The sequence below is a fragment of the Oncorhynchus mykiss genome, chromosome 10 (genome assembly GCF_057628025.1).
Source record: "Oncorhynchus mykiss isolate SJ-2025 chromosome 10, ASM5762802v1, whole genome shotgun sequence".
In the NCBI taxonomy this organism is placed as follows: Eukaryota; Metazoa; Chordata; class Actinopteri; order Salmoniformes; family Salmonidae; genus Oncorhynchus; species Oncorhynchus mykiss.
The window spans coordinates 89,035,912-89,052,373 of record NC_143031.1 but is presented as its reverse complement, the minus strand read 5'-3'; the positions used below and the strand labels follow the sequence as shown (position 1 = coordinate 89,052,373).

General features: G+C 44.5%; 1 protein-coding gene across 2 annotated transcripts in view; it reads left to right on the top strand.

Moving 5' to 3' along the window:
• The first annotated feature begins 292 nt into the window (after nucleotides 1-292).
• Nucleotides 293-16,462, top strand: part of LOC110515472 (annexin A5) — a 24,705-nt gene continuing 8,535 nt past the window's right edge. Inside the window, exons 1-7 of one of the 2 annotated variants that reach the window (XM_090188462.1) lie at nucleotides 293-914; nucleotides 6,536-6,583; nucleotides 12,418-12,502; nucleotides 12,593-12,687; nucleotides 15,744-15,857; nucleotides 15,942-16,032; nucleotides 16,110-16,189. In XM_090188462.1, the coding sequence (XP_090044588.1) occupies nucleotides 6,581-6,583; nucleotides 12,418-12,502; nucleotides 12,593-12,687; nucleotides 15,744-15,857; nucleotides 15,942-16,032; nucleotides 16,110-16,189 (468 nt within the window). In that variant the 5' untranslated portion in view covers nucleotides 293-914; nucleotides 6,536-6,580. Of the gene's footprint in view, nucleotides 1,052-6,535; nucleotides 6,584-12,417; nucleotides 12,503-12,592; nucleotides 12,688-15,743; nucleotides 15,858-15,941; nucleotides 16,033-16,109; nucleotides 16,190-16,462 lie in introns of both variants that reach the window. The other variant, XM_090188461.1, reaches the window with a different exon arrangement.

Genomic DNA, 16,462 nt, shown 5'->3' with positions numbered 1-16,462 from the left:
TATGATACAAATTACAGACCTCTACATGCTTTGTAAGTAGGAAAACCTGCAAAATCGGCAGTGTATCAAATACTTGTTCTCCCCACTGTATGTGACCAATAAAATGTGATGTGATTTGATTTGCTAGGGTGAGTAAAATGGTGTTCTCTCATTATGTGTCTGGAAGTAGCTAACAAGAGAGCCTCTGTTAGCTCGGGTGCTTGACAGCCGTTTCGGATCAACCCTACTCCTCAGCCAGTCCCTAAAGCGCACTACGGTCAGACAACATATCACAGCCAGACAACATATCACAGCCGTTTCGGATCAACCCTACTCCTCGGCCAGTCCCTAAAGCGCACTACGGTCAGACAACATATCACAGCCAGACAACATATCACAGCCGTTTCGGATCAACCCTACTCCTCAGCCAGTCCCTAAAGCGCACTACGGTCAGACAACATATCACAGCCAGACAACATATCACAGCCGTTTCGGATCAACCCTACTCCTCGGCCAGTCCCTAAAGGACACTACGGTCAGACAACATATCACAGCCAGACAACATATCACAGCCGTTTCGGATCAACCCTACTCCTCGGCCAGTCCCTAAAGCGCACTACGGTCAGACAACATATCACAGCCAGACAACATATCACAGCCGTTTCGGATCAACCCTACTCCTCGGCCAGTCCCTAAAGGACACTACGGTCAGACAACATATCACAGCCAGACAACATATCACAGCCGTTTCGGATCAACCCTACTCCTCGGCCAGTCCCTAAAGCGCACTACGGTCAGACAACATATCACAGCCAGACAACATATCACAGCCGTTTCGGATCAACCCTACTCCTCGGCCAGTCCCTAAAGCCACTACAGTCAGACAACACATTCACTAACCGTTTGCTTCAGCCAGTCTGACGAGTCGCTGTGCGGTGAGTTGTTTAGTCATAAAGGGTGGAGTCCCGACTCTCGCTCAGGGAACTAGTTTTTCCACTCTTTCTCAGCCTCCCTTCTCTCTTTCTCTTTCTCCTTTTCCATTCACTGAGCTCTGTTGAAGACTCGATCTCCGGTAAGTTTATACCGCTCTTATTAACCGACAACATCAGTGGGTTTATGAGTTGTTAAAGTGGTTAGTCTTCTGAATCAGACAGTTGATGTTTATTCTGTGAGCGGTGAGATACACCAGAATACTATCAGATTAGGGGATAAATAAATACAATTCAACTTGGTTCATTGTAACCTGAGTTATTTCAATAACCTCCGGTAGGCAACATTCGGGTTTTAATAACCAAAGCGGTTTTCCGTTTTCTTCCTACGAATGTGACTCTATCTTCGGAACAGTTTAAACGACAACATATTTTGACCCCATGTCCCCATCACTGAAAGTCAAGACTGTCAGGAACACATACAGTATGTGTCTTCTACAACAGAGTGGACTAGACCAGACACTCAATCAGACTGGAGGGAAAATAACATCGTCGATAATGACGTTGTGAATCTTTTCAACACAGAAGTTCAGACAAACGTATTTCCTGATAATCTTCTGAACTCCCCAATACATTTCGGATGCATTTCAGTCACTTCAAACCAGACTTCTTTAGGATTGAAAAGACTGTCCGAAGTACTGTCAGACTGATTTGTAATAGACTGTCATAACCCCATTTTAAGAGAATAAACATTGACCGCTGGTTACATTACATTGGTAACCCCTGGGCTAAAACAAACAGAGACGCTAACTACCTTTAGCCCTGTTCACTATAGTGTCTCCCAGCGGTGGAAAAACGACTGAATTCTCATAGTTGACTAAAAGTAAAGATAAATGAACAGAAAATGACTCAAGTGAAAGTCACCCAGTAAAACACTACTTGAGTAAAAGTATTTGATTTTTAATATATTTAAGCATAAAATGTAAATGTAAAAGTATGAATATTTTTAAATTCCTTATTAAGCGAACCAGACGGCACACTTTTATAATTTATTATTTACGGATAGCCAGGGGCACAGTTCAACACTCAGACATCATTTACAGATAGCCAGGGGCACAGTTCAACACTCAGACATCATTTACAAACAACACATTTGTGTTTAGTGAGTCCTCCATATCAGAGGCAGTAGAGATGACCAGGGATGTTCTCTGTTTAGTGAGTCCTCCAGATCAGAGGCAGTAGAGATGACCAGGGATGTTCTCTGTTTAGTGAGTCCTCCAGATCAGAGGCAGTAGAGATGACCAGGGATGTTCTCTGTTTAGTGAGTCTGCCAGATCAGAGGCAGTAGGGATGACCAGGGATGTTCTCTGTTTAGTGAGTCCTCCAGATCAGAGGCAGTAGAGATGACCAGGGATGTTCTCAGTTTAGTGAGTCCTCCAGATCAGAGGCAGTAGAGATGACCAGGGATGTTCTCTGTTTAGTGAGTCCTCCAGACCAGAGGCAGTAGGGATGTTCTCTGTTTAGTGAGTCCTCCAGATCAGAGGCAGTAGAGATGACCAGGGATGTTCTCTGTTTAGTGAGTCCTCCAGATCAGAGGCAGTAGGGATGACCAGGGATGTTCTCTGTTTAGTGAGTCCTCCAGATCAGAGGCAGTAGATGACCAGGGATGTTCTGTTTAGTGAGTCCTCCAGATCAGAGGCAGTAGATGACCAGGGATGTTCTCTGTTTAGTGAGTCCTCCAGACCAGAGGCAGTAGGGGGAGAAGGGCCTTGGTCAGGGAGGTGACAAACCTTCCAGAAGGACAACCATCTCTACATGCCTTTATGGTAGAGTGGCCAGACGGAAGCCACTCCTCAGTAAAAGGCATGACAGCCCGCTTGGAGTTTGCTAAAAGGCACCTAAAGGGCTCTCAGACCATGAGAAACAAGATTCTCTGGTCTGATGAAACCAAGATTGAACTCTTTGGCCTGAATGCCAAGTGTCACATCTGGAGGAAACCTGGCACCATCCCTACGGTGAAGCAGCATCATGCTGTGGTGATGTTTTTCAGTGGCAGGGACTGGGAGACTAGTCAGGATTGAGGCAAAGATGAACGGAGCAAAGTACAGAGAGCTCCTTGATGAAAACCTGCTCCAGAGCACTCAGGACCTGACTGGGGAAAAGGTTCAACTTCCAACAGGACCCTAAGCACACAGCCAAGACAAGGCAGTAGTCTCTGAATGTCCTTGAGTGGCCCAGCCAGATTCTGGACTTGAACCCGATCGAATATCTCTGGAAAGACCTGAAAATAGCTGTGCAGCGACGCTCCCCATCCAACCTGACAGAGCTTGAGAGGATCTGCAGAGAAGAATGGGAGAAACTCCCCAAATACAGGTGTGCCGAGCTTGTAGCGTCATACCCAAGAAGACTCAAGGCTGTAATCACTGGGTCTGAATACTTATGTAAATGTCATATTTCCGTATTTTATTTTTAATACATTTGCCAAAAAAAATTAAAAACCTTTTTGCTTTGTCATTATTCAGTATTGTGTGTAGATTGATGAGGGGTGAAAAATGATGTAATCCATTTTAGAATAAGCCCGTAACGTAACATGTGGAAAAAGAGAAGGGGTCTGAATACTTTCTGAATGCCCTGTATCTAGCCAGCTCTGAACACCTGTGTGTAAGCCAGTGGGCGCGTTCGAACGGATCACTTTTATCAAGTCGGGGACTGTCATTGTCATCTAGCCAGCTCTGAACACCTGTGTGTAAGCCAGTGGGCGCGTTCGAACGGATCACTTTTATCAAGTCGGTGACTGTCATTGTCATCTAGCCAGCTCTGAACACCTATGTGTAAGCCAGTGGGCGCGTTCGAACGGATCACTTTTATCAAGTCGGTGACTGTCATTGTCATCTAGCCAGCTCTGAACACCTGTGTGTAAGCCAGTGGGCGCGTTCGAACGGATCACTTTTATCAAGTCGGTGACTGTCATTGTCATCTAGCCAGCTCTGAACACCTGTGTGTAAGCCAGTGGGCGCGTTCGAACGGATCACTTTTATCAAGTCGGTGACTGTCATTGTCATCTAGCCAGCTCTGAACACCTGTGTGTAAGCCAGTGGGCGCGTTCGAACGGATCACTTTTATCAAGTCGGTGACTGTCATTGTCATCTAGCCAGCTCTGAACACCTGTGTGTAAGCCAGTGGGCGCGTTCGAACGGATCACTTTTATCAAGTCGGGGACTGTCATTGGTCAGCCTTTCAAAGTGTGTTGCATTATATGGCTAAATGTCCGACTTGCACCTAGATGTCGACTCCATGAACTTTACACATCATGTGATCAAAGTATTGGCCATTGAGAGGTCTACAGATTCTAAGTATTGGCCATTGGGAGGTCTACAGATTCTAAGTATTGGCCATTGAGAGGTCTACAGATTCTAAGTATTGGCCATTGGGAGGTCTACAGATTCTAAGTATTGGTCATTGAGAGGTCTACAGATTCTAAGTATTGGCCATTGGGAGGTCTCCATAAGAATGAATGGAATTCTACAGGTTCAAGGACACAAGGCCTGTGGGCTCTCCTTCTCCGTGGCCGACGTGGGTAAGACATTTAAGCGTGTTAACTCTCGCAAGGACGGCATCCCTAGCCGCGTCCTCAGAGCATGAGCAGACCAGCTGGCTGGAGTGTGTTTATGGACATATTCAATCTCTCCCTGTCCCAGTCTGCTGTCCCCACTTGTTCCTGTACCTAAGAAAGCAAAGGTAACTGAAATAATTGACTATCGTCCTGTAGTACTCACTTCTGTCATCATGAAGTGCTTAGAGAGGCTAGTCAAAGATCATATGTCCTCTACCTTACCTGAAACCTTAGACCCACTTCAATTTGCCTACCGCCCCAATAGGTCCACAGACGATGCAATCGCCATCACACTGCACACTGCCCTATCCCATCTGGACAAGAGGAATACCTATGTAAGAATGCTGTTCATTGACTATAGCTCAGCATTCAACACCATAGTACCCTCCAAGCTCATCATTACGTTCGAGACCCTGGGTCTTGACCCCGCTATGTGCAACTGGGTCCTGGACTTCCTGACGGGCCGCCCCCCAGGTGGAGAAGGTAGGAAACAACATCTCCACTTCGCTGATCTTCAACAAAGGGGCCCCACAAGGGTGCGTTCTGAGCCCTCTCCTGTACTCCCTGTTCACCCATGACTGCATGGCCATGCACGCCTCCAACTCAATCATCAAGTTTGCAGACGACACAACAGTAGTAGGCTTGATTACCAACAACGACGAGACAGCCTATAGGGAGGAGGTGAGGGACCTCGAGTGTGGTTCCAGGAAAATAATCTCTCACTCAACGTCAACAAAATAAAGGAGCTGATCATGGACTTCAGGAAACAGCAGAGGGAGCACCCCCCTATCCACATCGACGGGACAGCAGTGGAGAAGGTGGAAAGTTTTAAGTTCCTCGGTGTACACATCACTGACAAACTGAAATGGTCCACCCACACAGACAGCGTGGTGACGAAGGCGCAACAGCGATTTCACTACACCCAAAATAACATCTGCTAAATATGTGAATGTGACAAATAAAATTTGATTTGATTTAAATTACATTTAAATAAAGTATTTTTGATAAAAAATAAAAACAAACATTTAGCAAAGCTCTAAAAATGATAGTTAAAGGAAAATGTTTAAAATATATTTGTTTGTTTTTTATCAGTATGTTTAGCTGACATAATGTAGCGGCTGCATGAAGGTGTCTGTAGTAGAATACAGGTGGTATAAACCAATGGGGACACTAAAAGCTTCCCAGATAAAATGTTTAGATGACAGTTAAGCAAGCTGTGGATAAGAAGCTAGTTATGGGTGAGCTATGGGTGAGCTGTGGGGGAGCTGTGGGTGAGCTGTGGGTGAGCTGTGGGTGAGCTGTGGGTGAGCTGTGAGTGAGCTGTGGGTGAGCTGTGGGTGAGCTGTGAGTGATCTGTGAGTGAGCTGTGGGTGAGCTGTGGGTGAGCTGTGGATAAGAAGCTAGTTATGGGTGAGCTGTGGGTGAGCTGTGGGTGAGCTGTGAGTGAGCTGTGGGTGAGCTGTGGGTGAGCTGTGAGTGACCTGTGGGTGAGCTGTGGGTGAGCTGTGAGTGAGCTGTGAATGAGCTGTGGGTGAGCTGTGGGTGAGCTGTGGGTGAGCTGTGAGTGAGCTGTGGGTGAGCTGTGAGAGATCTGTGGGTGAGCTGTGGTTGAGCTGTGAGTGAGCTGTGGGTGAGCTGTGAGTGAGCTGTGGGTGAGCTGTGGGTGATCTATGGGTGAGCTGTGGGTGATCTATGGGTGAGCTGTGAGTGAGCTGTGGGTGAGCTGTGGGTGATCTATGGGTGAGCTGTGAGTGAGCTGTGGGTGAGCTGTGGGTGATCAATGGGTGAGCTGTGAGTGACCTGTGGGTGATCTATGGGTGAGCTGTGGGTGAGCTGTGGGTGATCTGTGGGTGAGCTGTGGCTGTTGCAGAACAGAATAACATATTATATAACTGTTGTATGAATGGAAACATGCAGTGATTTCTTCATGACATTAAAAGTGGAACACATTTTGACTGCGTTCTGAAGCGTTTGGCTGGTCGGGATGTGATTCTAAGTGTGTTTCTCTTTTCAGACACCTCCTCCTCCTAATCAAACCAACGGTCACCAATCTACCACAATGGTAAGTTGACTTCCCTGAAGACCCCTCTACAGTGGAACGTTTCCCTGCCCCCACCTGGAGGATTCTGATGTTCAACTTTCCATTTCTCCCTGTAATGTGACACGCTATCAGCAGCACAGCCCATGAGACTGTCATTAAATAATCATTAGCTAAACAACATGAACACAGAACAATAGACAATATCAACACAGAACAATAGACAATATCAACACAGAACAATAGACCGGTAGAATGGAGGGAGGTCATTATAGAGTAGGTTATTACACTAGACCAGTAGGTTATTACACTAGACCAGTAGGTTATTACACTAGACCAGTAGGTTATTACACTAGACCAGTAGGTTATTACACTAGACCAGTAGGTTATTACACTAGACCAGTAGGTTATTACACTAGACCAATAGGTTATTACACTAGACCAGTAGGTTATTACATTAGACCAGTAGAATGGAGGGAGGTCATTATAGAATAGGTTATTACACTAGACCAATAGGTTATTACACTAGACCAATAGGTTATTACACTAGAACAATAGGTTATTACACTAGATCAGTAGGTTATTACATTAGATCAGTAGGTTATTACACTAGACCAATAGGTTATTACACTAGACCAGTAGGTTATTACACTGGACCAATAGGTTATTACACTAGACCAGTAGGTTATTACACTAGACCAATAGGTTATTACACTAGACCAGTAGGTTATTACACTAGACCAGTAGAATGGAGGGAGATCATTATAGAATAGGTTATTACACTAGACCAGTAGGTTATTACACTAGTCCAGTAGGTTATTACACTAGACCAGTAGAATGAAGGGAGATCATTATATAATAGGTTATTACACTAGACCAGTAGGTTATTACACTAGACCAGTAGGTTATTACACTAGACCTATAGGTTATTACACTAGACCAGTAGGTTATTACACTAGACCAATAGGTTATTACACTAGACCAGTAGGTTATTACACTAGACCAGTAGAATGGAGGGAGATCATTATAGAATAGGTTATTACACTAGACCAGTAGGTTATTACACTAGACCAGTAGGTTATTACACTAGACCAGTAGGTTATTACACTAGACCAGTAGGTTATTACACTAGACCAATAGGTTATTACACTAGACCAGTAGGTTATTACACTAGACCAGTAGTTTATTACACTAGACCAGTAGGTTATTACACTAGACCAGTAGGCTATTACACTAAACCAATAGGTTATTACACTAGACCAATAGGTTATTACACTAGACCAGTAGGTTATTACACTAGACCAGTAGGTTATTACACTAGACCAGTAGGTTATTACACTAGACCAATAGGTTATTACACTAGACCAATAGAATGGAGGGAGATCATTATAGAATAGGTTATTACACTAGACCAGTAGGTTATTACACTACACCAATAGGTTATTACACTAGACCAGTAGGTTATTACACTAGATCAGTAGGTTATTACACTAGACCAGTATGTTATTACACTAGACCAGTAGGTTGTTACACTAGACCAGTAGGTTATTACACTAGACCAGTAGGTTATTACACTAGACCAGTAGGTTATTACACTAAACCAGTAGAATGGAGGGAGATCATTATAGAATAGGTTATTACACTAGACCAGTAGGTTATTACACTAGACCAGTAGGTTATTACACTAGACCAGTAGGTTATTACACTAGACCAATAGGTTATTACACTAGACCAGTAGGTTATTACACTAGACCAGTAGGTTATTACACTAGACCAGTAGGTTATTACACTAGACCAATAGGTTATTACACTAGACCAGTAGGTTATTACACTAGACCAGTAGGTTATTACACTAGACCAGTAGGTTGTTACACTAGACCAGTAGGTTATTACACTAGACCAGTAGGTTATTACACTAGACCAGTAGGTTATTACACTAGACCAGTAGGTTAATACACTAGACCAATAGGTTATTACACTAGACCAGTAGGCTATTACACTTGACCAGTAGGTTATTACACTAGACCAGTATGTTATTACACTAGACCAGTAGGTTGTTACACTAGACCAGTAGGTTATTACACTAGACCAGTAGGTTATTACACTAGACCAATAGGTTATTACACTAGACCAGTAGAATGGAGGGAGATCATTATAGAATAGGTTGTTACACTAGACCAATAGGTTATTACACTAGACCAGTAGGTTATTACACTACACCAATAGGTTATTACACTAGGCCAATAGGTTATTACACTAGACCAGTAGGTTATTACACTAGATCAGCAGGTTATTACACTAGACCAGTAGGTTATTACACTGGACCAGTAGGTTGTTACACTAGATCAGTAGGTTATTACACTAGACCAGTATGTTATTACACTAGACCAGTAGGTTGTTACACTAGACCAGTAGGTTATTACACTAGACCAGTAGGTTATTACACTAGACCAGTAGGTTATTACACTAGACCAGTAGGTTATTACACTAGACCAGTAGGTTGTTACACTAGACCAGTAGGTTATTACACTAAACCAGTAGAATGGAGGGAGATCATTATAGAATAGGTTATTACACTAGACCAGTAGGTTATTACACTAGACCAGTAGGTTATTACACTAGACCAGTAGGTTATTACACTAGACCAATAGGTTATTACACTAGACCAGTAGGTTATTACACTAGACCAGTAGGTTGTTACACTAGACCAGTAGGTTATTACACTAGACCAGTAGGTTATTACACTAGACCAGTAGGTTATTACACTAGACCAGTAGGTTATTACACTAGACCAATAGGCTATTACACTAGACCAGTAGGTTATTACACTAGACCAATAGGTTATTACACTAGACCAGTAGGTTATTACACTAGACCAGTAGGTTATTACACTAGACCAGTAGGTTATTACACTAGACCAGTAGGTTGTTACACTAGACCAGTAGGTTATTACACTAGACCAGTAGGTTATTACACTAGACCAATAGGTTATTACACTAGACCAGTAGAATGGAGGGAGATCATTATGGAATAGGTTGTTACACTAGACCAATAGGTTATTACACTAGACCAGTAGGTTATTACACTACACCAATAGGTTATTACACTAGGCCAATAGGTTATTACACTAGACCAGTAGGTTATTACACTAGATCAGCAGGTTATTACACTAGACCAGTAGGTTATTACACTGGACCAGTAGGTTGTTACACTAGACCAGTAGGTTATTACACTAGACCAGTAGAATGGAGGGAGATCATTATAGAATAGGTTATTACACTAGACCAGTAGGTTATTACACTGGACCAGTAGGTTATCACACTAGACCAGTAGGTTTCCCATCCCAGTTAAGTCCAAGTCAATGTGGGTTCCCATCCCAGTTAAGTCCAAGTCAATGTGGGTTCCCATGCCAGTTAAATGGGTTCCCATCCCGTTTAAATCCAAGTTAAATGGGTTCCCATCCCAGTTAAGTCCAAGTCAATGTGGGTTCCCATCCCAGTTAAGTCCAAGTCAATGTGGGTTCCCATCCCAGTTAAGTCCAAGTCAATGTGGGTTCCCATCCCAGTCAATGTGGGTTCTCATCCCAGTTAAGTCCCAGTCAATGTGGGTTCCCATCCCAGTTAAGTCCAAGTCAATGTGGGTTCCCATCCCAGTCAATGTGGGTTCCCATCCCAGTCAATGTGGGTTCCCATCCCAGTCAATGTGGGTTCCCATCCCAGTTAAGTCCCAGTCAATGTGGGTTCCCATCCCAGTCAATGTGGGTTCCCATCCCAGTCAATGTGGGTTCCCATCCCAGTCAATGTGGGTTCCCATCCCAGTCAATGTGGGTTCCCATCCCAGTCAATGTGGGTTCCCATCCCAGTTAAGTCCAAGTCAATGTGGGTTCCCATCCCAGTCAATGTGGGTTCCCATCCCAGTTAAGTCCAAGTCAATGTGGGTTCCCATCCCAGTCAATGTGGGTTCCCATCCCAGTTAAGTCCAAGTCAATGTGGGTTCCCATCCCAGTCAATGTGTGTTCCCATCCCAGTCAATGTGGGTTCCCATCCCAGTCAATGTGGGTTCCCATCCCAGTCAATGTGGGTTCCCATCCCAGTCAATGTGCCATCCCAGTCAATGTGGGTTCCCATCCCAGTCAATGTGGGTTCCCATCCCAGTCAATGTGGGTTCCCATCCCAGTCAATGTGGGTTTCCAGTGCATTTTCAACTCTTCTGATGATTTTCTCACAAATATTTTGTAATGCTTCTGATGAAAGACAACTCTAGTTTCTAGAAAACCACACTGCTACAGACAGTTGGAGGCCTTCTAATGAAAACCAGCCCTCTTTATTTCTAGAAAACCACAGTGTGTGTCTCTGTGTGTGTGGAGCAGAGGGGCTGTATTTGGGGAAGTCAGTATGAGTCATGTGTGTGGGCCTTTCTTCAGACAGGGTGGGGCTCTCTCTCTCTCTCTCTCTCTTCCTCCTCTCTCTCTCTCTCTCTCTCTCTCTTCCTCCTCTCTCTCTCTCTCTCTCTCTCTCTCTTTCTCTTCCTCCTCTCTCTCTCTCTCTCTCTCTCTCTCTCTCTCTCTTTCTCTTCCTCCTCTCTCTCTCTCTCTCTCTCTTCCTCCTCTCTCTCTCTCTCTCTCTCCTCCCCTTCCCTCTCTTCCTCCTCTCTCGCTCCTCCCCCTCCCTCTCTCGCTCCTCCCCCTCCTCTCTTCCTCCTCTCTCTCTCCCCCCTCTCTTCTGCTCTCTCTCTCTCTCTCTCTGTCTCTCTCTCTTCCTCCTCTCTCTCTCTCTCTCTCTCTCTCTCTTTCTCTTCCTCCTCTCTCTCTCTCTCTCTCTCTCTCTCTCTCTCTCTTTCTCTTCCTCCTCTCTCTCTCTCTCTCTCTCTTCCTCCTCTCTCTCTCTCTCTCTCTCCTCCCCTTCCCTCTCTTCCTCCTCTCTCGCTCCTCCCCCTCCCTCTCTCGCTCCTCCCCCTCCTCTCTTCCTCCTCTCTCTCTCCCCCCTCTCTTCTGCTCTCTCTCTCTCTCTCTCTGTCTCTCTCTCCCCCTCCCTCCCTCCCTCCCTCCCTCCCTCCCTCCCTCCCTCCCTCCCTCCCTCCCTCCCTCCCTCTCAATTCAATTCAAGGGGCTTTATTGGCATGGGAACACATGTTTACATCGCCAAAGCAAGTGAAATAGATAAACTCTCTCTCTCACACACACACACCACACACACACACACGTACACACACACACACAAAGAGCGGGGGAGGGAGAAGTTGTAAACCGGACACTGATAGTTTGAGTAAACAGTAGATAGTGTGTTTACTGATGTCATTAATCAGATCTCTGACAGACGCTTCCTGCCACATCGATACGTAGTGTAGACTGGGACTACACCACTTTATACTGTCAACAGGTTCATTACATTAGTAGACTGGGACTACACCACTTTATCAACAGGTTCATTACATTAGTAGACTGGGACTACACCACTTTATACTGTCAACAGGTTCATTACATTAGTAGACTGGGACTACACCACTTTATCAACAGGTTCATTACATTAGTAGACTGGGACTACACCACTTTATACTGTCAACAGGTTCATTACATTAGTAGACTGGGACTACACCACTTTATACTGTCAACAGGTTCATTACATTAGTAGACTGGGACTACACCACTTTATACTGTCAACAGGTTCATTACATTAGTAGACTACTGTACCCACAGTCCTCTCTGCTCTACCCTGGACTACATTACCCACAGTCCTCTCTGGTCTACCCGGAACTACTTTACCCACAGTCCTCTCTGGACTACATTACCTACAGTCCTCTCTGGTCTTCCCTGAACTACTTTACCCACAGTCCTCTCTGATGTGTCTGTTCTCTGATAGGCTGGTCGAGGCAGTGTGAGAGCCAGTGGAAACTTCAACGCCAACCAAGATGCAGAGACCCTCTACAAGGCCATGAAGGGACTGGGTCAGTGGTGTGTGTGGTCTGAATGTGATGCAAAGTGAGGGAGTAACCATGGCACCAAAGATTTGACTATGGTGTTTGTTGTTACCATAGGAACCGATGAGGATTCCATCATGAAGTTGTTGACGTCTCGTAGCAACAGCCAGAGACAGCAGATCAAAGCTGCATACAAGACCCTGCATGGCAAGGTCAGAACATAACTACAACCACAATATAACCACAATACAACCACAACCACAATATAACCACAATACAACCACAACCACAATACAACCACAATACAACTACAACCACAATACAACCACAATACAACTACAACCACAATACAACCACAATACAACCACAACCACAATACAACCACAATACAACTACAACCACAATACAACCACAACCACAATACAACCACAATACAACCACAACCATCATACAACCACAATACAACCACAAGCACAATACAACCACAATACATCCACAACCACAATATAACCACAATACAACCACAACCACAATACAACCACAATACAACCACAACCACAATACAACCACAATACAACCACAACCATCATACAACCACAATACAACCACAAGCACAATACAACCACAATACAACCACAAGCACAATACAAGCACAATACAACCACAACCACAATATAACCACAATACAACCACAACCACAATATAACCACAATACAACCACAATACAACCACAACCACAATACAACCGCAATACAACCACAACACAACCACAACACAACCACAATACAACCACAATACAACCACAACCACAATATAACCACAATACAACCACAATACAACCACAACCACAATACAACCACAACCTCAACACAACCGCAACCACAATACAACCACAATACAACCACAACCACAATACAACCACAACACAACCACAATACAACCACAATACAACAACAACCACAATACAACCACAACCTCAACACAACTACAATACAACCACAATACAACCACAATACAACCACAACCTCAACACAACCGCAATACAACCACAATACAACCGCAACCACAATACAACCACAATACAACCGCAACCACAATACAACCACAATACAACCACAACCACAATACAACCACAATACAACCACAACCACAATACAACCACAGTACAACCACAGTACAACCACAATACAACCACAACCACAATACAACCACAACACAACCACAACACAACCACAACCACAATACAACCACAATACAACCACAATACAACCACAACCACAATACAACCGCAACACAACCACAATACAACCACAACCACAATACAACCAGAACACAACCGGAACACAACCATAACACAACCACAATACAACCACAAGCACAATACAACCACAATACATCCACAACCACAATATAACCACAATACAACCACAACCACAATACAACCACAATACAACCACAACCACAATACAACCACAATACAACCACAACCATCATACAACCACAATACAACCACAAGCACAATACAACCACAATACAACCACAAGCACAATACAACCACAATACAACCACAACCACAATATAACCACAATATAACCACAACCACAATACAACCACAATACAACCACAACACAACCACAATACAACCACAATACAACCACAACCACAATATAACCACAATACAACCACAATACAACCACAACCACAATACAACCGCAATACAACCACAACACAACCACAACACAACCACAATACAACCACAATACAACCACAACCACAATATAACCACAATACAACCACAATACAACCACAACCACAATACAACCACAACCTCAACACAACCGCAACCACAATACAACCACAATACAACCACAACCACAATACAACCACAACACAACCACAATACAACCACAATACAACAACAACCACAATACAACCACAACCTCAACACAACTACAATACAACCACAATACAACCACAATACAACCACAACCTCAACACAACCGCAACCACAATACAACCACAATACAACCGCAACCACAATACAACCACAATACAACCGCAACCACAATACAACCACAATACAACCACAACCACAATACAACCACAATACAACCACAACCACAATACAACCACAGTACAACCACAGTACAACCACAATACAACCACAACCACAATACAACCACAATACAACCACAACACAACCACAACACAACCACAACCACAATACAACCACAATACAACCACAATACAACCACAACCACAATACAACCGCAACACAACCACAATACAACCACAACCACAATACAACCGGAACACAACCGGAACACAACCATAACACAACCATAACACATCCCTAAACACAACCATAACACAACCATAAACAACCATAACACATCCCTAAACACAACCATAACGCAACCATAACACATCCCTAAACACAACCATAACACAACCATAACACATCCCTAAACACAACCATAACACATCCCTAAACACATCCCTAAACACAACCATAAACAACCATAACACATCCCTAAACACAACCATAACACAACCATAACACAACCATAACACATTGTTATTATTGCTATTGTTATTATTATTATTATTGTTATTGTCTCATTCCCTTGTCTGTTTTTGACCTGTAGGATCTTAGACCATTATAATGTCACTGTACCCTGTAATGACATCTGTGACCCTGTGCATGTGACTATTAAACTCATCTAATGTCATCTACAACCACAACCATAACACAACCATAACACAATCCTCCCTCCATCTTTCTCTCTCTCTCCTCTCTCTCTCTCTCTCTCTCTCTCTCTCTCTCTCCCTCCTCTTGTCCTCCTCCCTCTCTCTCTCTCCCCTCTCTCTCCTCCTCTCCCCTCTCTCTCCTCCTCTCTCATCTCTCTCTCTCCTCCCCTCTCTCTCCTCCCCTCTCTCTCTCTCTCTCTCCTCCCTCCTCCTCATCCTCCTCTCTCTCTCCTCCCACCTCCATCCCTCCCTCCTCTCTCTCTCCTCCCCTCTCTCTCCTCTCCTCCCCTCTCTCTCTCCTCCCCTCTCTCTCTCTCCTCCCCTCTCTCTCTCCTCCCCTCTCTCTCTCTCCTCCCCTCTCTCTCTCTCCTCCTCTCTCTCTCTCCTCCCCTCTCTCTCCTCTCCTCCCTCCTCCTCCTCCTCTCTCTCTCCTCCCACCTCCCTCCCTCCTCTCTTCTCTCTCTCTCTCCTCCCCCCTCTTTCTCTCTCTCTCTCCCTCCCTCCCTCCTCTCTCCAGGACCTGGTAGGTGATCTGCAGGGTGAACTGGGGGGAAAGTTTGAGACTCTGGTAGTGGCTCTAATGACTCCGCCCATCCTCTACGATGTGACATCACTACGGAACGCCATCAAGGTATTTTACCCAGGACTAGTGATGTCATATCCTGTGAGTGACGGTGTGATGTCATAGTGACTGTGTGTTGATGTCACGGTGTAGGGGGCGGGGACCGATGAGAAGGTGCTGATTGAGATCCTGTCTTCTAGAACGGCCCAGCAGATTAAGGACATCACTGCTGCCTATCGCCAGGGTAACACACAGATACACACACACACACACACACACACACACACACACACTGACTCACTGATTGTGTGTGTGTTCCAGAGTTTAATAAGAACCTGGAGGAGGATGTAACAGGTGACACGTCAGGTCACTTCAGGAGACTGCTGGTCATCCTGCTACAGGTGAGGGGTCAGAGGTCAGGGGAACATAGATCTGGTATATATAGATGTGTGGGACATAGATCTGTACGAGCCAAAAGTTTGGACACCTACTCATTCCAGGGTTTTTATTTATTTTTTACTATTTTCTACATTGTAGAATAATAGTGAAGAAATCAGAACTCATAACACATATGGAATCATGTAGTAACCAAAAAAGTGCCTTGAAGACAGTTTTGCACACTCTTGGCATTCTCTCAACCAGCTTCATGAGGTAGTAACCTGCAGTTCAATTTT